Source organism: Mobula birostris, chromosome 3, assembly GCF_030028105.1.
Source record: "Mobula birostris isolate sMobBir1 chromosome 3, sMobBir1.hap1, whole genome shotgun sequence".
NCBI lineage: Eukaryota > Metazoa > Chordata > Chondrichthyes > Myliobatiformes > Myliobatidae > Mobula > Mobula birostris.
In genome coordinates this window covers 226527227-226550234 of record NC_092372.1, presented here as the reverse complement: position 1 = coordinate 226550234, position 23008 = coordinate 226527227, and the positions used below count along the sequence as shown (strand labels likewise).

General features: G+C 42.7%; 1 protein-coding gene across 1 annotated transcript in view; it reads left to right on the top strand.

The window, feature by feature from the left end:
- The window catches only part of cpsf1 (cleavage and polyadenylation specific factor 1), a 134648-nt gene that overhangs the window by 62450 nt on the left and 49190 nt on the right, over positions 1-23008 (top strand). The window contains exons 14-21 of the mRNA XM_072254262.1: positions 258-352; positions 3545-3619; positions 8058-8138; positions 13564-13665; positions 16443-16553; positions 17941-18082; positions 19728-19906; positions 22863-22999. Of these exons, the coding sequence (XP_072110363.1) occupies positions 258-352; positions 3545-3619; positions 8058-8138; positions 13564-13665; positions 16443-16553; positions 17941-18082; positions 19728-19906; positions 22863-22999 (922 nt within the window). The remainder of the gene's footprint in view (positions 1-257; positions 353-3544; positions 3620-8057; positions 8139-13563; positions 13666-16442; positions 16554-17940; positions 18083-19727; positions 19907-22862; positions 23000-23008) is intronic.

Below are 23008 nucleotides of genomic sequence, written 5' to 3'. Positions count from 1 at the left end.
GTCAAGTCCATGCCAAACTATTATTCTTTCTAAACCCATCGATCTGCACTTGGACCATTGCCCTCCTTACCCTTTCCATCCAAGTACATATCCAAACTTTATTTTAAATGTTGCAATTGAACCCACCTTCACCACTTCGGTTGGCAGTTCATTCCACACTCCCACCACCCTCTGAGTCAAGAAGTTCCCCATTGGGTTTCCCTTAACCTATGATCTCTCATTCTAGATTTTAACTCGATTGTTATTGTTTATTCCAGCTGGTGATGTTGCTCTGTTGGATGACATGGATGAGATTGAAGTGTACGGGAACGAGGCCCAATCAGGCACTCAGCTCGCCACCTATTCCTTTGAGGTACGATGTGATTCCTCAGTTGTCATCGGTCAGGTTTATTATCACTGACACATTTCGTGAAACTTGATTGCGGCAGCAGTACAGTGCGTAAAAATTACTGTTAGGTTATTTGCTATTTATTATACATTTCTTATAATTAGTGCAAAAGTAGTGGGGTAATGTTCATGGGTTCATGGACTGTTCAGAAGGCTGATGGTGGAGGGGAAGAAGCTATTCCTGAAATATTGAGTGTGTGTCGTCAGATGTAACAATGAGTAGAAGGCATGTCCTGGGTGATGGGTGTCCTCAATAATGGATGCCATCTTTTTGAGGCATTGCCTTTTGAAAATGTGCTCAGCGGTGGGGAGGCTTGAGCCCATGAAGGAGCGGGCTGAGTGTACAACACTCACCACTTTTTTTTAATGGTTTTGAAACCCTGCATGCAAAGCTGCTGCTAATAGATAATGTCTGTATTTCAGCAGGGATGCACTTCCTTGTGACAAATTGTTCTCTTTGCATAGTCACAACTGAGGTGACCAAAGAGGAGAAATAGTTGTTAATAGAGGTGTTCCTGTTGTGAATGGAAGTCGTTGCGTTTTGTGAAAAAGGAAGGCACTTCTTAAATCCTCGCCGAGTCAGAAAGCAACCTTGCCCTCAATGTCAGCAAAACGAAAGTCATTGACTTTGGGAAGCGAGGCAGAGGCTGGAGATAGTTGATACCTTCATGGTCCTAGGTGCACGTACCACCAGTATCTGGCCTTGTCCAACCATGTAGATGCTATGACCTAACAAAGTCCAGTTGACCCACACCGATTTTTTTTTTACTATGTACCATAGAAAGCATCCAGTGTGAAAGCTTCACGGCTTGCACAGTATGGTAGCTACCTTGCCCAAAATCACAAGAAACGGCAGACAATTATGTGCACAGTCCAGTTCATCATGCAAACTGGTCTCCATGGACTTTTGGCTACACTTCCCGCTGCATCAGGAATGCAGCCCATCTCATCAAAGATCTCAGCTTCCCCAGGCATTCTGCCTTCTTCGCTCACTAATTAGTCAGAAAATACAGAAGCCTGAAAGTATGTGCTACCATGCTGAACGACAGCTTCTACCCCACTGTTATAAGACTCTTGAGCAGACTTCTTGTATGATAAAGGTACTAGGTAATGTTGCCTAATTACACTAAACCCTTCTGCCTGCGCATGAGTTGTACCAGTTTAGATGAGCATTGGTTGACTGGACAGCCATTTGGTAACAGACAACTTGATATGAAAAGGTCTGATACAGTTATGCTTCTCTGATGAAGATGAATCAAAGTATTGCAAATACTTCATAAATCAGGGTAACGAGTATAGGAGCTGGGATGTTATACTGAGGTGTGTAAGACTTTGTTGAGGCCTAATTTGGAGTATGGTGTGTAGTTCTGGTCACTTACCCACAGGAAATATGTCAATATGATTGAAATAGTACAGATAAAATTTACAAGGAAAATGCTGGGAATTGACCTCAGTTATAGGGAAAGTTTGAATAGGTTAGGACTTTGTTCTCTGGAGCATAGGAGAATGGGGGAGGTTTGACAGAGGTATTCAAAATTGAGGGTTGTAGATAAGATAAATGCAAACAGGCTTTTTCCACTGAGGTTGGGTAAGACTAGAACAAGAGGTCATGGGCCTATGGTGAAAGGTGAAATATTTTAGGAGAACATGAGGGGTGTCTTCACTCGGAGGGTGGTGCAAGTGTGGAATGAGCTGCCAGCGAAGTGGTAAGATTTGAGCTTGATTTCAACTTTTAAGAGAAATTTGGATAGGTACATGGGTGGGAGGGGCATGGAGGGCAATGGTCTGGGTGCAGTTTAATAGTTTGACACAGAGTAGATAGGCCAAAGGGCCTGTTTCTGTGCTGTAATGTTTTGATTCTGAGTCCTGATGAAGTGTCTCAGCCCAAAACATCGGCTGTTTATTCCCCTCCACAGATGCTGCCTGACCTGCCGAGTTCCTCCACCATTTTGTGTGCGTTGCTCTGGATTTCCAGCATCTGCCGAATCTCTTGAGTTTCTGTTCTTAGTCACAGGCCAAGGGCATCCTCACTCACCGTATAACAATAAGCTCAACTTGTCTTCACTTGCCTTGCGCTGCTAATGGAGAGTCAGTGACCATGGAGACCCAAAATATTGCAAATGCTGCAAAGTAGCACAGATTCAGATTTAGTTATCACGGGGGTGCCATGGTAGATAATAATTTGCAGGATGCTATTACAACTTAGGGCATTGGGTATATGTTCTGGCATCAACTGTCAGCAAATTTGTGCATTCCTTCTTGTATGCACATGGGCTTCCTCCGGCTGTTCCTGTTTCCTCCCACAGTCGAAAGACATGCCGATTAATATGTTAATTGGTCATTGTATATTGTCCTGTGAATATGCTAGGGTTAAAGTTGGTGGGTTGCTGGACAGTGCAGTCAAAAAGGGCCTGTTCTGCGCTGTATCTCCAAATAAAAATAAAACTTGTACATTGAAGCATACAGTGATGCTCAAGATTTCCAGCATCTGCAGAAACTTTCAAACTTCTTGTTGCACATGTTGAGCTACCTTCCTGAGGAACTTTAATTATGACTTGAAAGTCTATATTATTACACGTATCTTGACACACTGTGGGCTAAAACCCAGAATTTCAACTGTAAACACAAGAGATTCTGCAGATGCTGGAAATCCAGAGCAACAAACACAAAATGCTGGAAGAACTCAGCAAGTCAGGCAGCATCAACAGAAATGAATAAGCAATTGATGTTTCACACCGAGGCCCTTCAGGATTGGTAAGGGAGGGTGGGGGAGAAGTCAGAATTAGTGGGTAGGCACAGTTGGAGGAGGGTAGTATAAATTAATAGGTGAGACCAGGTGAGGGGAATAGTGGGTGGGGATGGGGGATGAAGGGAGAAGCTGTGGGGTGATAGGTGGAAGAGGTAAAGGACTAAAGAAGAAGGAAAGCCTGTTTTGAAAATACACTGGCTACCCTACTGTCAAAGTAATTTACTTAAGACAGTAAGACTTTGGAGCAAAAGTAGGCCATTCGGCCAATCGATTCTGTTCTGCCATTTCATCGCGGCTGATTTATTTTTCCCCTCAACCCTATTCTCCTGCCTTCTCTCCATAACCTTTAACGTCCTGACTAATCAAGAACCTATCAACTTCTGCTTTAACCTTGGTGTCTTCCTGCAGGTCTGCGACAGTATCTTGAATATTGGTCCATGTGTGAATGCTTCCATGGGAGAACCTGCTTTCCTCTCTGAAGAGGTGAGTGAGAATTGGTTGCAAAAAGGAGTAAAAATGTAGCAGGTCAGTCTATCTGGGTGGGACGGTAGTGTCTTGAGTATGGATTTTTCCAACTACAAGAAGATTGGATACATTCCCACTTTCCAAAGAGTGTTGGGGATGAAGAAAGGACTAGCAGAATGACAGACTTAAAGGAGATTAAAGATTAGCTTTATTTGTCATATGTAGATGTGTATGTATTTCTGAAATGCATTGGGAAGATTGTGCCAGACAGCCTGCAAGTAATGGCACGCTTCCATCACCAATGTAGCATGCTCGCAGCTTACTAACTCTTAATCACTCAGAGGGATCCCACATAGTCATGGGAGAAAGTACAAGCTCCTTACAGACAGCAGTAAGAATTGAATCCTGATTGGGATCGCTGGTAAACTGTTTGTTAATCATAATGCTACTGTGCCATCCATTAGTCAGATCATTGGCTGTTGTAACTTGTACAGTGATGCTAGAAAATTTGTGAACTCTTTAGAATTTTCTTTTTCTGAATAAATATGACCTAAAATGTAGTTAGATTTTCACGTGTCCTAAAACTAGATAAAGAGAACCCAATTAAATAAATAGCACAAAAACATTATACTTCATTTATTTATTGAGAAAAATTATCCAATATTACATGTATTTGTTGGAAAAAGTATGTGAAGCTCTAGGATTGTCAGTTCATTTAAATGGGAAATTAGAGTCAGGTGTTTCAATCAATGGGATGACAATCAGGTGTGAATGTGGGAAGCTCTGCCCAATTTAAAGAACATAAACCTGTGTCTTCACTATCAAAGTCTGATCTTCACTACACATTTGGAAGTGCCATGCCTTGATCAAGGGAAATTTCTGAGGACCTCAGAAAAAATAAAATTATTGATGGTCAGCAGGCTGGAAAAGGATACAAAACAATTTCTAAAGCATTTGGGCTCCACCAATCCACACTCAGGCAGATGGTGTACAAATGGAATAAATTCAACACCGTTATTACTCTCCCCAGGAGTGATTGACCGACAAAAATCTCTCCAAGAGCAAGGTATGTTATATTCCAGGAGGTCACAAAGAACCCCAGGATAACATCCGAGGAGCTACAGGCTAATGTCAGTGTTCATTTGTCTACCATCAGGCAAACACTGAACAACAATAGTGTGCTTAGTAGGATTGCAAGGAGAAAGCCACTACTCTCCAAAAAGAACATTGCTGCTGTCTAAAGTTTGCTGAATAAGCCGGAAGGCTATTGGAGGAATATTCTGTAGAAGGATAAGTCCAAAATAGAACTTTTTGGCTTAAATGAGTAGTGTTATGTTTGACGAAAAGCATACACTGCATTCTAGCACAAAAGCCTCATCCCATCTGTGGAACATGGTGCTGGCGGTGTCATGGTTTGGGCCTGCTTTGCTGCCTTAGGACCATGACAGCTTCCCATCACTGATGGAACTATAAATTCTGAATTGTACCAGCAAATTCTACAGGAAAATGTCTGTGAACTGAAGCTCAAGAGAAAGTGAATCATGCAGCAAGATAACAATACTAAACATTTAAGTTAAGTTGGTCCACCAAAGAATGGTTAAAGCAAAGGAAATTTCATGTTTTGGAATGTCCAAATCACAGTCCTGACTTAATCCTATAGAAACATTGTGGAAAGACCTGAAGTAAGTAGTTCATGCAAGGAAGCCCACTTACGTCCCAGAGTTGAAGCAGTTTTGTAAGGAGTAGCAGCCTAAAATTCCTCCAAGCTGATGTGCAGGACTGATCAACGATTACCGGGATTGTGTGGTTGAAGTTACTGCTGTACAAGGGGGTCACACCAGTTACTGAAAGCAAAGGTTCACCTACTTTCTCCCCAACAAAATATGTGTAATATTGGATCATTTTTTGTGATATTTATTTAATTGGGTTTATCTGGTTTTGGTACTTGTGTGGAGCTCTGATCATATTTTAGGTTATATTTATGCAGAAATTGAGAAAATTCACAAACTTTCAAGTACCACTGTATGTCGGTGAGCCGTAGAATTGGGGATGGGTGGATTGGAATGCAGGGATAATAAAAATGGACAGAATGTAGGATTAGTGGAAATGGGTGCTTGATGGTCAGGGTCAGCTCAGACTTGACGGGCTGAAAGGCCATTTTCTGTGTTCTTATCAGTCTGTGACCAGGGGACACAGGTTTTAAAATTTGGGTGGCATGTTAGTGTAGTGGTTCATGTAACCTTACAGTGCCAGTGACCCGAGTTCAATTCCACCACTGCCTGTAAGGAGTTTGTACGTCCTCCCTGTGACTGCTTGAGTTTCCTCCAGGTGCTCCGGTTTCCTCCTCCCATATTCCAAAGGTATCAGTGAGGGTTATTAACTTGTGGGCATACTACATTGGTGCCAAAAGCACGGTGACACTTGTCAGCTGCCCCCAGCATGTCCTCGGACTGTGCTGGTCACTGACACAAAACAACTGTGGATCCAGAACTGGCTTGCCCACAGAAGGCAAAGAGTGGCTCTAGATAGGTCATATTCTGCATGGAGGTCGGTCACCAGTGGTGTGCCTCAGGAATCTGTTCTGGGACCCTTACTCTTCATGATTTTTATAAATGACCTAGATGAGGAAGTGGAGGGATGGGTTATAAGTTTGCTGATGACACAAAGGTTGGGGGTGTTGTGGATAGTGTGGAGGGCTGTCAGAGGTTAGAGCAGGATGCAAAACTGGGCTGGGAAGTGGCAGATGGAGTTCAACCCAGATAAGTGTGAAGTGGTTCATTTTGGTAGGTCAAATATGATGGCAGAATCTAGTATTAATGGTAATACTCTTGGCAGTGTGGAGGATCAGAGGGATCTTGTGGTTTGAGTCCATAGGACGCTCAAAGCAGCTGCGCAGGTTGACTCTGTGGTTAAGAAGGCATGTGGTGTATTGGCCTTCCATCAATCATGGAATTGAATTTAGGAGCCGAGAGGTAATGTTGCAGCTATATAGAACCCTGGTCAGACCCCACTTGGAGTACTGTGCTCAGTTCTGGTTGCCTCACTACAGCAAGGATGTGGAAACCATAGAAAGGGTGCAGAGGAGATTTACAAGGATGTTTCCTGGATTGGGGAGCATCCTTTATCAAAACAGGTTGAATGAACTTGGCCTTTTCTCCTTGGAGCAATGGAGGATGAGATGTGACCTGATAGAGGTGTATAAGATGGTGAGAGGCATTGATTGTGTGGATAGTCTTGAGGCCTTTTTCCAGGGCTGAAATGGCTGCTACAAGAGGGCACAGGTTTAAGGTGCTTGGGAGCTGGTACAGAGGAGATGTCAGGGCTAAGTTTTTTACGCAGAGAGTGGTGAGTGCGTGGAATGGGCTGCCGGCAGCGGTGGTGGAGGCGGATACAATAGGGTCTTTTAAGAGACTTTTGGATAGGTACATGGAGCTTAGAAAAATAGAGGGCTATGGGAAACCCTAGTAATTTCTAAGGTAGGGACATGTTCGGCACAACTTTGTGGGCTGAAGGACCTGTATTGTGCTGTAGGTTTTCTATGTTTCTAGCTCATTTCACTGTATGTTTCGATGTACATGTGACAAATAATTTCTTTAATCTTTAAATTATAAGGGGAGCTGTTCTGACACAGGGAACGTAGTTAATACCTGAAGTCTGTTGCCTGTAAGGTGGGTGGATTTGAAATCATTAGTTTCAAAATGGAATTGTCTAGACAAAAAGGGAAACGAATGACTTAACAGAATTGGTGGTATTTCTAAATGAGAGCCAGAATGGACTTAATGGGATAAATGGCCCCCCTTCTCTGCCATAACAGTTTAGCCAAATGGTCCTGCACAGTTACCTTAAACACCTTTCTGTCTCTTACTTTACGAAATAACTCCTTTGTGAGACAGCCCCAGTTAGTGCAGATCTCATCTGTCTGCCAGGGAAGTCAATAGTGACAGCATCAGCATCTTGAGAAGGTGCGTAATTGTTCTTTAAAAGGGAATTTCACAGATTCATATGGTATTTCCAAAGTCAAAAGTAAGTTTATTATCAAAGTACAATATGTTAATATAATAAATCTTGAGAATAATTTTCTTGTGGGCATTTACAGAAAAAAGTAGAAATACGATAGAATTTATGAAAATCTATACATAAGCAGAAACTGACAACGAATGTGCAAAAGAAGACTGTAAATAATAAACAAACAGATGGTTAATTAATACTGAAAACATGAGTTGTAGAGTCCTTGAAAGTAGGTTGTGGAATCAGTTCAGAGTTGAGGTGAGTGAAGTTATCCACACTAGTTCAGGAGCTTGATGTTGTGGTGTATCAACTATTCCTGAACCTGGTTGTGTGGAGCTAAGGCTCCTGTACCTCCTGCCCAATGGTGGTGGTCAGTATGAGTTATTTACATCTTTTATATTGCATTCTGTCTCAGTGCATTTTGTTTAACCTTACCTTTCATTTTTAGTTTCAGAATAACCCAGAGCCTGACCTGGAGGTAGTGGTATGTTCAGGATACGGAAAGAATGGTGCACTCTCCGTTCTACAGGTAATGGGCTACACTCAGCCTCTTGATATCAGCTTAGACTCTGACAAGACTTTGCATACAATGGTGTGTAGACCCTGCCAACCTTATATAACTGCATTTGTTGTCTTATAAACACAAGAGATTCTGCATATGCTGATATTCTGCATACCTTGAACGATGCACACAAAATGCTGGAAGAACCCAGCAGGTCAGGCAGCATCTATAAAGGGGAATGAACAGTCGACATTTTAGTCCAAGAACCTTCATCAGGACTGTTGGAGGTTTATAGGCACTGTCCACAGTGAAGGTGAGGCGATCAGGGCCATGGAGTTTAAAGTGATTGAAGTGATCAAGAACATGATATCACAGACTTAGGTAGGAAGGCACTGAACCAAGGGGGACAAAATGGAGTTGAGCTATATAGACATGAGTTCATTGGGGCAGAAACAAGCTGAAACAATGGGCCTTCCTGTGCAGTCAGGTTTGTGGATCTTGGGGAGAAGGTAGAAAAAGTAGTGCAGGGGATGGGACATTACTCGGACTGTAATGTCAACTGTTTAGTTCCCTCCATGGATGCTGCCTGGCTTACTGAGTGCCTGGGTGTTTTAAGTACACCTAGAATCAGCTCATCTTTCACTTCCTCCAAAACTTCTCAAAGCAAAGCTGACTTCTCCACTCTGATTTATCTCTCCTTTCTAACCTAAAAATTCTTGCATAATCAATGGCATCAATTGGGACCTATATCTAAAAAAGGACTGGGCTGGTATTGGAGAGGGTCCGGAGGAGATTTACAAGAATGATCCTAGGAATGACACTATGGTAGTGTAGTGGTTAGCACAACGCTATTACAGCTTGGGGCGTTCTGGAGTTCAGAGTTCAACTCCAGTGTTCTGTAAGGAGTCTCTCTACATCAATGGTTTCCAACAGGGACAGTCAGTGGCGGAGTTTCATAGATTACTTTCCCATTGTAAATTGCCTGTGGTATGTACCCGAAAAGTTGAATCTGGTTAGGTCAAGAGGGAAGTTGTAGTGGAATTTCACTTGGACAAGTGTGAAGTGATGCGTTTTGGGATGGGCATACACAATTAATGGCAGGTTGTAGGGTGCTGTAGAACAAAGAGGCCTTAGAGGTTTAAGTGCATTGATCCCTGGAAAGACCATAAAACATAGGAGCAGAATTAGGTATTTTAGCTCATCACATCTACTCTGCCATTCCGTCATATTTAATTCATTATCCCTCTCAACCCCATCTCCTGCCTTCTGCTCGTAACCTTTGATGCCCTGACTAATCAAGAACCTATCAACCTCCACTTTAAATATACCCAACTTCCACAGCTGTCCTTAGCAATGAGTTCCACAGATTCATCTCCCAATGGCTAAAGAAATTCCTTCCCATCTCCGTCCCTCTATTCTGAGGCTGTGCCCGCTGGTCTTAGACTCCCCATTATAGGAAACATCCACTCTATCTAGACCTTTTCATTATTTGTTAAGCTTCGATGAGACATTCCTTCTCACCCCTTTCTAAACTCTCCTGTTGTTCTTCTGAAAGTGGTAACATTGGTAGACAGGGTGACAAAGAGGGTGTATGGCTCATCGATCAGGGCACTGAATATAGTAGTCGGGAGCATTGTTAATGTTGATGAGACCGCCCTTGGAGTATTGTGTGCAGTTCAGTTCAACCAGCTATAGAAAGGATTGGATGTGATTAATCTAGAAAGGGTGCAGAAAAGGTTGGCAGGGATTTTGCAGAAACAATAAGGAAAGACTAGGACTGTTTTCCTTGGCGTGAAAGAGGCTGGGAGGTGACAGTAGAGGCATACAAAATCACAGGGGACTTAAAAAATGTGAATGGTCATAGTTTTTTCTCCAGCGTAAAGGAGTTCTAAATCTACAGGCCATAGATGTAAGATGAGAGGAGAACAATTTAAAGGGGATTTAAGGAGCAAGTTTTTTTCCACACAGAGGGTGGTGAGTATATGGAACAAGCTGTCAATGGAAGTGGTAGAGATGGATTCAATTCCAATGTTTAGAGAAATTTGGACAAGTACATGGATAGAAAATGTTTATGGTTTGCAAACTTAGCATTCAGTGGTAGAAGTCCAAATGTAGGTCGCAAACAACACTCCAAATTTCTACAGATTCTAACTAGTTGCATCACTGTCTGGTATGGAGGGGCCACTGTGCAGGAGTGGAAAAAGCCGTAGAAAGTTGTAAACTCAGCCAGCTTCATAAGGGGCACTCGCCTCCTCAGTATTAAGGACATTTTCAAAAGGTGATGCCTCAAAAAGGAGGTATCCATCATTAAGGATCCCCGTCAGCTAGAACATGCCCTCTTCTCGTTGCTGCCATCAAGGAGGGGGTACAGGAGCCTGAAGACACACACTCAACATTTCAGGAACAGCTTCTTCACCTCTCCCATCAGATTTCTGATTGGATAATGAACCCATGAACATTTCCTCACTGTTCTTATTTTTTACTCTCTTCTTGCTCTACTTATTTAACTTATTTTTTGTTATATATGGTGAATTCTGGTAAATTGGGCCATTGGTTAATTGGGGCAGCTGCTTATTTAACTGTTAAAGAACAAAAACTCTGAGAAAATAGATGGGATTCCCTTTGTTTATTTGGGACACTGTGCCGCTTAATTGCGGGCAGGAGATTGTTGCTGAACAGTTTCTAACTAGCTTCAGTTGCATGCACTTGTGTGGCACACTACCTTTGCTTAGAGCGAACAGTCTTGAAATAGCATCAGTTGTGTGTGCTTCTGTTTAAGAGGCAGTGATTTTTGTCACTGATAGTTGGTGAGAAGTAAGCAGTTAGACAATTCAGAACTGTCTTGGTCACTGTGGTTTCAAGCATTCGGACTTGTAGATGCAGAAACAGATGGGAGTGAGAATGAAACGATTTCACTACTTTAACCAGTTAGGACTACGAAGAATTTGAAGGTATCAACGATCATCTTGAATCTTACAATGAACATGAAGATTTGGAGGATGCAATTATCAAAAATTGTATGAAGGTAGTCCATTGTCTGCACTGATTTTATTCATTTACAGTCAATCAGAAGAACATGGCAGCATATACTCACATCTCACCTGCGGCACCAAGGAGCTGTTTGCATGCGACAGCGGGCACACCTGGTACACTGCTCTGACAGGAGGGCTAAACTAGTTGAGGGTAGCCAGTGGGCCTTGTTTGCTGGTGAGATGCCTGTCCTAACATGCAAAGTCATCTCCAGCGGACTGGTTGGATGAGATCTACAGTGAGATCCAATAGCCGGGAAGATATTTTCTGTAACAATCTGAAGAGTGAGGGGCATGACGAGGCACGGAAGATGTCATGGTCACCCACTGCAACCAAGGAAGACCCTAATTGTGACAACTATTCATACTACTGGTCCTGGATTTCCGAGGTCGAGAGCATAACTGCCCCATGTAGCAGAGTTTCCACTTTAAAAGCTCTCCCGCCCAGGTCCCCTATCATTGTCGGATATGACAGCCAACCACTAAAACAACTACTAGGAACTATTACACAGTTTTATAGTACTGTGGTAGTGTTGATAGTGTTCTAATTTATTTTTTCATTTATATACATAATTTGTTACTCAGTTAAACATTAGTTTGTCTTTTTTGTACCTTTTAACTATTGCTGTGAAACTCCAGCTAATTGAGGCAGCAGCTTAGTTGGACCAAAATGTAGTGGTCCTGATGATCCAGAACCCACTCTATATATTTCTTATGGTAATTTCTAGATTTCAAAAAATTATGTATTGCATTCTACTGTTGCCACAAAACAAATCTCACAACATACGTCAGTAATATTAAACCTGATTGTGATTCTGAAATGGGACTCTTGTCAAGTGAGCAGTTTGTCGGCATGGAAGAAGTGGACTGAAGAGCTTGTTTCTGTGCTGTGTAACTCTGACTTGGTTATCAGTTTGCACCCAACAACTATCTGCTTTAGTGAGACATTACTCTTGCAGACTCTTGTGCCAGTGGTGCTAAATTAACTCTTGGGATTACCAGGACTTTTCCAGAGATCATTGGTAAAGTCTGTAAACACCCAAGGATAGGTCTGCTATTTAGTCAATTCTTTGACAAGTAGTGCAATTCTCCAACTAACCTTTTATCTTTAGCTTTGAGCTGTGGAAGATAACGTTATACTTGTTATGAGTAATGGTTTTTAGCCACGTCTTAGTTAAAAGATTAGCTTTATTTGTCACATGTACATAGAAACATAGTGAAATTAATTATTTGTGTCAATGATCAACATAGTCCAAGGATGAGCTGGTCAGCCAGCAAGTGTCTCCATGTCTCCATGCTTCTAGTACCAACATGCCCACAACTTATTAACCCATATGTCTTTGGACTGTGGGAGGAAACCCATGCAGTCACAGGATGAACATACAAACCTTTTACAGACAACGGCAGGAATTGAATCCCGATTGCTGGTGCTATAGTACTGTCCCATCCGTAACTATAAGACTTCACTTTCCCAATGCTGCCTTAACCATCCTTACCTAATCTGGTTTCTATAAACTTAAGCTTTCCAAAACTCCTTTGCAAAGACTGTCATTCCCATTCTTACTGATGTGGTTTCCTGTCAAGCAGTGTTTTGATATTAAAATGCTCAATCATATATCCCTTCTGGTTTAACCTTCTGCTGCTGACCACCATCTCCTCCAGGCCGGTGACTCTTCAAAGTCAAAGTGAAAGTAAAATTTATTATCACACACTGTATATTAACATATCCTACCCTGAGATTCACTTTCTTGCAGGCATGTACAGGAAAATAAAGCAATACACTAGAATTTATGACACAGCTTTTATAAAGGTTAAAAATCTATGTGCAGTTTAAAACATCATAACTGAGAACCTGAGTTGTAAAGTCCTGGAAAGAGGGATGCGGAATCAGTTCAGTGTTGTAGGTGAAGATATCCATGCTGGTTCAGGAGGTGATGGTTGAAGGGTACTAACTGTTCCTTAACCTGGTGGTGTGGGAAATAAAGCTCCTGAAGCTCCTGCTGAATAGAAACAGCCGTAGTGAGAAGAGAGCATGACCTGGGTGGTGGGGACTCTTCATGCTATTACTGTGCTTCTACCCGTAGCCTCTTTGCCTTCTCCAATTTGAGTTGCTGCGACTATGCCATGCCTTCTGCTGCAAAAAATCTAAACATTGTTTTCGCTTTGGGTCAGCAGATAATGCAAGGTGGCAAAGCATTTGTCATTCCAAAGAGATTTGTTTGTGACTGATCTCTGGATCAATTTATTCCATTTTCTCATGGGGATGCCCAGAATAGCATTCCCTTAAAATGGATATTTTATGTGCTCAAATCCCCTTAAAAATGCTTGTCCCATACAATAGTGAGGCTTGCCAGAGTGCGCGCAATGGGGATTGTTCCGAAAGGCAAGCTAACCAGATAACCCTGTGCCTTGTCTTTAAACAGCGAAGTATCCGAGCCCAGGTGGTGACTACCTTTGAACTTCCTGGCTGCCATGACATGTGGACAGTGATTGCTTCCGATAAGAAGGATGAGGTGAATGCAAAGGTATGCAATAAGATAGTTATAAGTTTCTGTACATTTTTATATTTTAGCCAGTTATTTGAACCTAATTTCCTAGCACGGTATATTGTACGCCACATAGAGTATTGTGTTCAGTTCTAGAACATAGAAGATAGAACATTACAGCACAGTACAGACCCTTTAGCCCATGATGTTATGTTGACCCTTTTAACCTACTCTAAGGTCAATCTAACTCTTCCATTCTTCTATCATCCATGTATAAGAGTTTCTTGAATTTCCTTAATGATCTGCATCTACTACCACCCCTGGCAGGGTGTCCCACAGGACCACGATTTTTTGTCTGTTTTAAAAAAAACACAACTTGCTTCTGACATCGCCCTCTATTGCCGTCTTCTAATCACCATAAAACTGGGTCCCTTAAAATTATGAGTTCTGGTTGCCTCATTGGGGGAAGGATGTGGAAGCTTTGAGAGGGAGCAGAGGAGTTTCACCAGGATTCTACCTGGATGAGAGAGCATACCTTATGAGGATAGGTTGAAAGAGCTCGGACTTTTCCCTTTGGAGAGAAGTGGGATGAGAGATGATTTAATAAGGGTGTATAAGATTGGGTAGCAGCGTGGAGATACTTCTCTACGAAGGAGGTGTAAGGAGCTCCTTCCCTCTGCTAGTCTGCAGGTCACCCTTGGGCAAGGTGTAGCAGCTGTTTAGCCCCCTCCCCATACCCCCAACCCTGAACAGGATCAGGTGAAACCATGGGAGCAGGTGGTGGGTGGTCGTATGAGCAGCTGGTGCAGATCACAAGTTCTGGTTATGCAACCACTGATGCCAGGTAGAAAATCTCTGAAGAATATTGATAATGGCTGGGGTCACCCGTCTTGTAGAAACAACGCCCAGGAGAAGGCAATGACAAACCATTTCTGTAGAAAAATTTGTCAAGAACAATCATGGTCATAGACCGTGATCACCCGCATCAATACAACACGGCACCCAATGAATGAATGAACGTAAGAGGCATAGATCGAGTGGACAGCCAGAGACTTCTTTCAAGGTGGAGAGCGCTAATTAATACCAGGGGCATAATTTCAAGGAGACAGGAGAGATTGCAGGAATCTTTCATTTATGTGGTATCTTTCAATTCCTCAGTATGTCCCCTAAAAATTTAGTTTTGAAATGTATTCCACCTGAGCCTCAATGAGGTAGTAAAAGACTAGAGAATAGCTATCCTTCCTTTGCATATGAAGACAGTAGGAATAATCCAGGAAATTATAGGTCAGTGTTGGAAGGAAAACTCTGATCTCAAACCTTCACTGCCTTGCGGCTATACCCACTCATGGGGAAGGTTTCGAGAATAAATGCTGAGGAAGATTCTGGAGCTGGAATCCCTAAGGCAGTCCTACATTGAGTGCAAAGCTGACTGGTAGCTCCTGTGGTGCTGCTGGTGCCAAACGCTACCAGTGTCTGTCATTGTTTTGGATTTATCAGCTACATGGAGAGGGGGAGCCTGCTACAAGGGCAACAGCCTGCTCTCCATATCGTACTAGCCTGACATGCATATATGTAGACAGCTAGGTTGACCCTGACCAGTGGAGTACACAGCATCAACCGATTCTCCTTTGTCTATCCTGCTTGTTATTTTTTCAAAGGGTTCCAACAGATTCGTCAGGCAAGATTCTGATATGGGTCGCAATTGTGGACCGAGAGTGGGAAGGGGGCAGGGAGGGGGAATCATGGTTGGGAAAAGAGGTGAAGGAGCAGGAAGCACCAGAGAGGTATTCTGTAACGAGCAATAAACCAATGTTTGGAATCAAATGACCTTGCCTGATGTCTCAGGGTTGGGTGTATCTGCACCCACGTTTCCCTCCCACCTGGCACTCCTTCTCTGCAACCTGTCTCGCACCCCTCCCACAGCACTCCACGCTCACCAGTCCCAACCACCTTTGTTCCCGCCAGACTGACAAATTTGCTCTCTGCTCCACATAGACAAATACAGTCTTAGGCCTAAGGCTTTTGCACAGGACTGGACATTTTCATTCAAGTAATTTTCCTACAAAGCTTTACAACAGGTAGTCAAAACTGCCCAGTGTATCACTGGCACCATCAATGGCATGAATACAGAAAGGTGCCCAAAAGGGCAAGTAACATCTCATCCACCTTGCTCAAGGACTGTTTGTCCCACTCCTGTCAGGGAGGAGGCTGCGCAGCATCCACGCCAGGACCACCAGACTCAAAAACAGTTACTTTCCCCAGGCAGTAAGGCTGATCAACACTTACCCGCACCCCCAAGCACCACTATTTTATCATTCCCTGTCACAGTCACATTGTGTACAGACACTCCTGTGCCTCGTGTCACTTTACGGACATACAATCAATCTGTGCATATAAGTTATCTTATGTGTATATATTTCTTGTGTTTTTTTATTATTGTGTTCTTTATCTTTTTTGTGCTGGGCTGGGTAGGAGTAACAATTTTAATCGGCTTAACACTTGTGTGCTAGAGATGACGTTAAACAATCTTGAATCTTAATAGCAACTCTTGAGGCATTAGACAAACTCTTTAACAGGCAGGGAATAGAGGAATATAGACCATGCACAGGTAGATGGGATTAGTTCAGTTTGGAATTGTGGTCGGCATAGAGATAGTGGGCCAAACGGCCTGTTCCTGTGCTGTCTGTTCTATGTTAACCTGTTCATTTATTGTTTGGGTAATTGTCAGTCAGAAGAATCCTACTTTATATGAAACTTAAGTTGTTTCTGTCTGAGCACTTCCTTTCTTCATCTCCATCTTGGTATTCTTCACTTAGGATCAATCAGGAGATGGAGAGAAGGCAGAGAAGGAATCCAAAGATGTCACCCCAGAGGAAGACGTAAAGAAACATGGCTTCCTCATTTTAAGTCGCGAGGACTCAACAATGGTAGGCATAATTATCATTGTACCTTTCTCCCTTGGGAGTGATACAAGAATAACATTTAATTTCTGATACATTTGGATTTCCATGAATAATAAATCGATAAAAGATGCTTTGCATTCAGTTCTAGTAGCTGACATGCTTTATTATTTCTTTGAACCAAGTGTCTGGTATTTCTTTATGTAGTATATTTCACAGAATCAGTTTGACCGATAATATTTTAAGTTAATAGACTTGTATTTAAGTGTTATCACTGTTATAAAGCAGGAAACATCATTACTAATGTGTGTACAGCACACTCCGAGAATTAGGAAAGTCACGTTTAAGATCATAGGACAAAGGAGAACATTAGGAAATTCTGCCCATTGTGTCTGCTCTGTTATTCGATGAATGGATACGGGCTAACCCATATTGACATCAATGGATCTGGGGTTCAGAGGGTAAACAGCTTTAAGTTCCTTGGCATGGACATCATTGAAGACCTCACGTGGTTTATACACACCAGCTGTGTGGTGGAAAAGGTACATCGCCTGTTTCACCTTAGATGGTTGAGGAAGTTTGGTATGGGCCCCCAAATCCTAAGAACTTTCTACAGGGGCACAATTGAGAGCATCCTGACTGGCTGCATCACTGCCTGGCATCGGAACTGTACCTCCCTTAATTGCAGGACTCTGCAGAGAGTGCTGCAGACAGCCCAGCGCACCTGTAGTTGTGAACTTCCCATGATTCAGGACATTTACAAGGACAGGTGTGTAACAAGGTCCCATTGGATCATTGGGGACTCAAGTCATCCCAACCACAATCTATTCTTGCTGCTACCATCCAGGAAGTGGTACTGCAGCATAAAAGCCAAGACGAACAGGTTCCGGGACAGCTTCTTCCACCAGGCCATCAGACTGATGAACTCACGCTGATTTGAGTGTACTCTATATTACATTGACTGTTCCGTTTATTATAAATTGTTGTAAATTGCTATGATTGCACATTGCACATTTAGATGGAGATGTAACATAAAGATTTTACTCCTCATGTATGTGAAGGATGTAAGAAACAAAGTCAATTCAATTCATGACTGCTATAATTTCCCTCTCAACCCTATTCTCCTGCCTTCTTCCCATAACCTCTGTCTTTACCGATCAAGAACCCATCAACCTTCACTTAAAATATATGCATTGACTTGGCCTCCATGGCCACCTGTGGCAATGAATTGCACAGGTTCGCCACACTCTGGCTAAAGAAATTCCTCATCTCTGTTGTAAAGGGACATCGCTATATTCTGAAGCGTGCCCTTTGGTCCTAGACTCACCCACTAGAGGAAACATTCTCTCCACGTTCACTCATATCTAGCTAATACTAGCTGGTCTGTCTGTCTGTTTGTCTCTCCTAATGCCAGATCTTGCAGACGGGCCAGGAGATCATGGAGCTGGATGCCAGTGGTTTTGCCACACAAGGTCCCACCATTTTTGCAGGCAACATTGGAGACAATAAATACATTGTGCAGGTTTCGCCATTGGGAATCCGGTTATTGGAGGGTGGTAAGTAATTACATCCAATAATCAATCCTTGTATTGGCTTGTCTTACCACAGATTCAATGTATTCACGTCCTTAGCTCCAGTCACACTTAAGTCTTTAAAAAAAACCTATTGTACCAACAGTTTGCATTGGGGTACAGAGAGAAGATTAAATTAAAAAATATTCCTGGGTAAAGAGGATGGAAAATCAGAGATGAAATGGTTTCACCTCCCCCAGTTTGCCACCTCCTTTCTTTTCACCCGCGGTGCAATCTCCACTCAGATTCCTTCTTCCCAAGCTCTCCTCCTTTTCCATCTATCACCTCCTCACTTCTCCCTTCATCCCCTCCCCTCCTCCACCCACCTAGCTTCACCTATCCTCCACCCTCCTTTTTCTTTTGGTGTCTTCCCCCTTCCTTTGCAGTCCTGAAGAAGCATCTCAACCTGAAACGTTGACTGTTTATTCATTTCCATAGATGCTGCCTGACCTGCTGAGTTCCTCAGCATTTTGTGGGTGTTGCTTTGAAGTTCACAGATCCATCACCCTCTGACTAAAGAAATTCCTTCTCATCTCTGTTCAAAAGGGACGTCTTTCTATTCGGAGCCTGTGCCCCTTAGTCCTAGACTCCTCCACTATATGAAGCATCCTCTCCACATTCACTTTATCTACGCTTTTCAATATTCAATAGGTTTCAATGAGATTCCCCCCCCATTCTTCTAACCTCCAGCGAGTAAAGGCCCCGAGTCATCAAACACTCCTCATACATTAACCCTGTCATTCCCAGGATCATTCTCGTGAACCTCCCCTGGACCGTTTCCAATGGCAACACATCCTTTCTTAGAGAAGGGGCCCAAAACAGCTCTCAATACTCCATGCAGACTGACCGATGCCTTATAAAGCCTAAGCATTATATCCTTGCTTTTATATTCTAGTCCTCTCAATGAATGCTAACATGGCATTTGCTTTCCTTATAATTGACTTAACCTGCACAAGGATACCCAAGTCCCTTTGCAGTTTTGATTTCCAAATTTTATCTGCTTTTAGAAAATAGTCTACTGCTTTGTTCATTCTACCAAAGTGGATGACGATATACTTCCCTACACTATTTTCCATATCCCACTTCCTTGCTCATTCTTCTAATTGAAGTCCTTCTGCAGACCCCCTGCTCCCTCAACAATATTTCTTCCTCCACCTATCTTCGTATCGTACGCAACCTTGGCCGCAAAAACATCAGTTTCATCCCATGTATCATAAAAACTCTGGTTCGGCAGCATCTGCGGTATTGCATACAGTTCTAGCTGCCCCATTAAGGATGTTGAGATTTTGGGAGAGGGTGCAGAAGAGGTTTACCAGGTTTTTTTTTTTACACGGACAGCTAATGAAATATAGCTGCTGGTGTGTCTTCTACATAATTGTGCAAGGAGATGAGAGAGGCAAGTTTTTTTTAATACACAGAAACTGGTAGGTGGAAGCAGATACAAAGTGACATTTAAGAGGCATTTGGACAGGCACATGAATGTGCAGGGAATGGAGGGATACGGATTGTGTGAAGGCAAACAGATTTAGTTTGGCATCGTGGTTATCTGAAAGGCCTGTTCCTGTGCTGTACTGTCCTCTGTTCAATTCCAGTGTTTGCTGCTTCTGAATAACTCTTCTTTTCCTCTCAGTGAACCAGCTGCACTTCATTCCTGTGGATCTGGGCTCGCCAATAATGCACTGCGCAGTGTGTGATCCCTATGTGGTGATCATGAGTGGGGAAGGGCAGGTGACCATGTTTGTTCTGAAGCGCGACACGTACGGAGGGAACACGCACAGACTGACCATGCAGAAACCACAGATACATATGGTAAGCATTCCAGCACAACACGAGGCTAAAGGAGCAAATTCCCTGGTCATGGGCCATCGGCAAAGCATTGTGCCTGAAGGATTTTCCAATAGCAACTTGAGGAAACGAGGGTGCTCCCGCTAACATTAGCAAACTTACACTTGGAAACAGATCAGAATAAGTTTGGTCAATTCTGACTTCTGGGTGACATGAAATTTGTTGTTTTGTGGCAACAATACTGTGCAAAACAAAATTACTTTAAATTACAAAATTGTGCAAAAAAAAACAAGGTAAGTGCAAATAAAAACAGGAATAATGAGATATTCAGAGAGTAATGCAGCAATTAAGAGGGCCCTTGTAGAAGTAGAAGTGAGTTTTTTTTAATCATTGACCTGTGACCTGACATTTGTTCAGTGGCAGCAGTTTCATGCAAAGTTGTAAAATAATTATAAATTACAAAATAAATAAACAGTGCAAAATAAAGAGAATAACCTGGTCGTGTTCATGGACCATTCAGCAATCTGATGGGAGAGGGGGAGAAGCTATTTCTGAATTGTTGAGTGTGGGTCTTCAAGCATCTGTACCTCCATCCTGATGGTAATAATTGGAAAAGTGCACAGCCTGGGATGGTGAGGGTGCCGCCGCCTTGAAGCACCACCTCCTGAAAGATGCCCTCGATGGTGGGAAGGATTGCACCCGTGATGTGACTGACTCTGAACCCTCTGCAGCCTCGTGATCCTATCCTTCTTACCAAGCGTTCATGCAACAAATCAGAATGTTCTCCACCGCACACCTATTGAAATTTTCGAGAGTTCAAAGTACATATACAATCTTGAGATTTATCTTCTTGCAACAAAACAAACACAACAGAATTCACAAAAGAAAACCCTACACTCAAAGACTGATTTAAAAAGAAAACTGCGAAACACCCAATATGTGGGGGGAGAAAAAAAACAATGGTGAAAACAATAAAAAAGTAAACAAATAACACACAGAATATGAACTGCAGAGTGTGCGAAAGTGAGTCCACAGCATGGAAACAGATCAGCACTGAGGCCAGTGAACCTGGTTCTGAAGCTTCCTCAGTCTCAACATCTTAATCTTTTAATCTGGCTTGGTACTTAAATCAGCTAGACATGGTGACGTACCAAATCTCCTCAAACTCTGACAAAATAGAGCTGATGTCGTGTCTTTGTGATTCCATCAATATAGTGGACGTAGAACTGAAGCTGCTCACCCTTTTGGCCCACTGAGACTGTACTGACTCTCCACCACCTATTCACATTAATTCACAAACACGAGGAATTCTACAGATGCTGGAAATTCAAGCAACACACATCAAAGTTGCTGGTGAACGCAGCAGGCCAGGCAGAAGGGTCTCGGCCCGAAACGTCGACTGTACCTCTTCCTAGAGATGCTGCCTGGCCTGCTGCGTTCACCAGCAACTTTGATGTGTGTCACATTAACTCAGTGTGACTCCTAATTTTATTCTCTCCAGGTTCTCCCCAGTTTCTATCGATGTACCATAGAGTAAATAATAATATTAACTTATTTATTCAATGATGTAGTTTGAAGTGCTTTACATTGCAATAAAGAGCAAACATGAAAATAAATAATAATAAAAATGAACATGGAAGTAAAAGACAAAGATGTTAGTTAAAAGCAGGGTTAAATAGGTTTTGAGCTGGTCTTTAAAGTTGCATCCCTTAGAGTTTTAGGTACTGAATTCTACAGTTTAGGAGCATAGTTCAAAACTGCTGATCTGCAGATTATCTTTTGAGGGAAATTATTTCAATTTAAGAGACCAGGGGAAGAAGACCCGAGAGCTGAGCAGGATTAAAAAACATTCTGTCTGGATGCATAACAGCTTGGGTTTGTAGGTTAATTGGACACATGGGTGTAATTGGGCGGCAGCGGCTCATTGGTCTGGAAGGGCCTGTTAATGTGCTGTATCTCTAAATTTTTTTTTAAAAGGACGTATAAGATTCTGCAGAGGGGCACTTGGACAGTGGGAAATGTTTATTTTACTTAACCTGGAACTCCTCGCTTGTAGGGATGATGGAAACACTCAAAAAGAGAACTTGAAAGGAATTGGACAGGTGCTTGGACAGGGGGATAGAACTGGGGATGGCATGAATAGCCCTATTTTGTGCCGTAACAGGCCTGTGTACAGTTTATGCTGCGATGGGCTTTTTCTTGCATTGAGGGACCAGTGAAATTAGTGTTTCTATGGTCTTCTATTCAGAGGTACGGTGCAGACCAGGCCTGGCTCACTGAGCCGTGCTTCCCAGTAACCTATCGATTTAACCCTAGCCTGATCACAGGACAATTTGCAATCACTAATTAACCTGCTACACGGTATGTCTTTGGACTGTGGGAGGAAACTGGAGCATTCAGAGGAAACCCACAGGAAGGGACGTACAAACTTGTTTACAGAAGACGCTGTAATTGACTTTCAAACTCCGATGCCCCAAGCTGTAATAGTGCCTTGCTAACTGTTACGATACTGTGACATAGTGTTATCCTGATCGTATGCTGTACTGTGCAGGTGCTTAAATAAATGCCATTATTGTATTTTCACTTGGGTTGCAGGTTAGCTAGATAGCTGGATAAAAAACTTCCTGAAGAAGACTTTATTTATTTTGTTTAGAGATAGAGTGGAACAGGCCTTTTCGGCCCGATGAGCTGCACCACCCAGCAACCTGGCAATTTAACCCTAGCCTGATCACAGGACAATTTACATTGACCAGTTAACCTACCAACCTGGACAGCTTTGCATTGTGGGAGGAAACTCAGGCGCACATACAGAGGAACGTACCAAACTTGCTTACGGAGGATGCCGGAATTGAACGAACTCCGATGTCCTGTCGTGCTAACCACGATGATACCATGGCATTGTGCTATCCTGATTCTATGCTTTACTGTGCAAGTACTTGAATAAATACCATAACTGCATTTTCAAATTCTGCGCCTCTAGTTGTCAAAGGTGATAGCACTTTGTGCCTATCGGGATGTCAGTGGAATGTTCACCACAGAAAGCCGAGCCTCCTCCATAAAGGAAGACATGGTGAAAGGGAGTCTGTCAGAGATGGAAACCATGATCACTAATATCAGGTAAGGGCG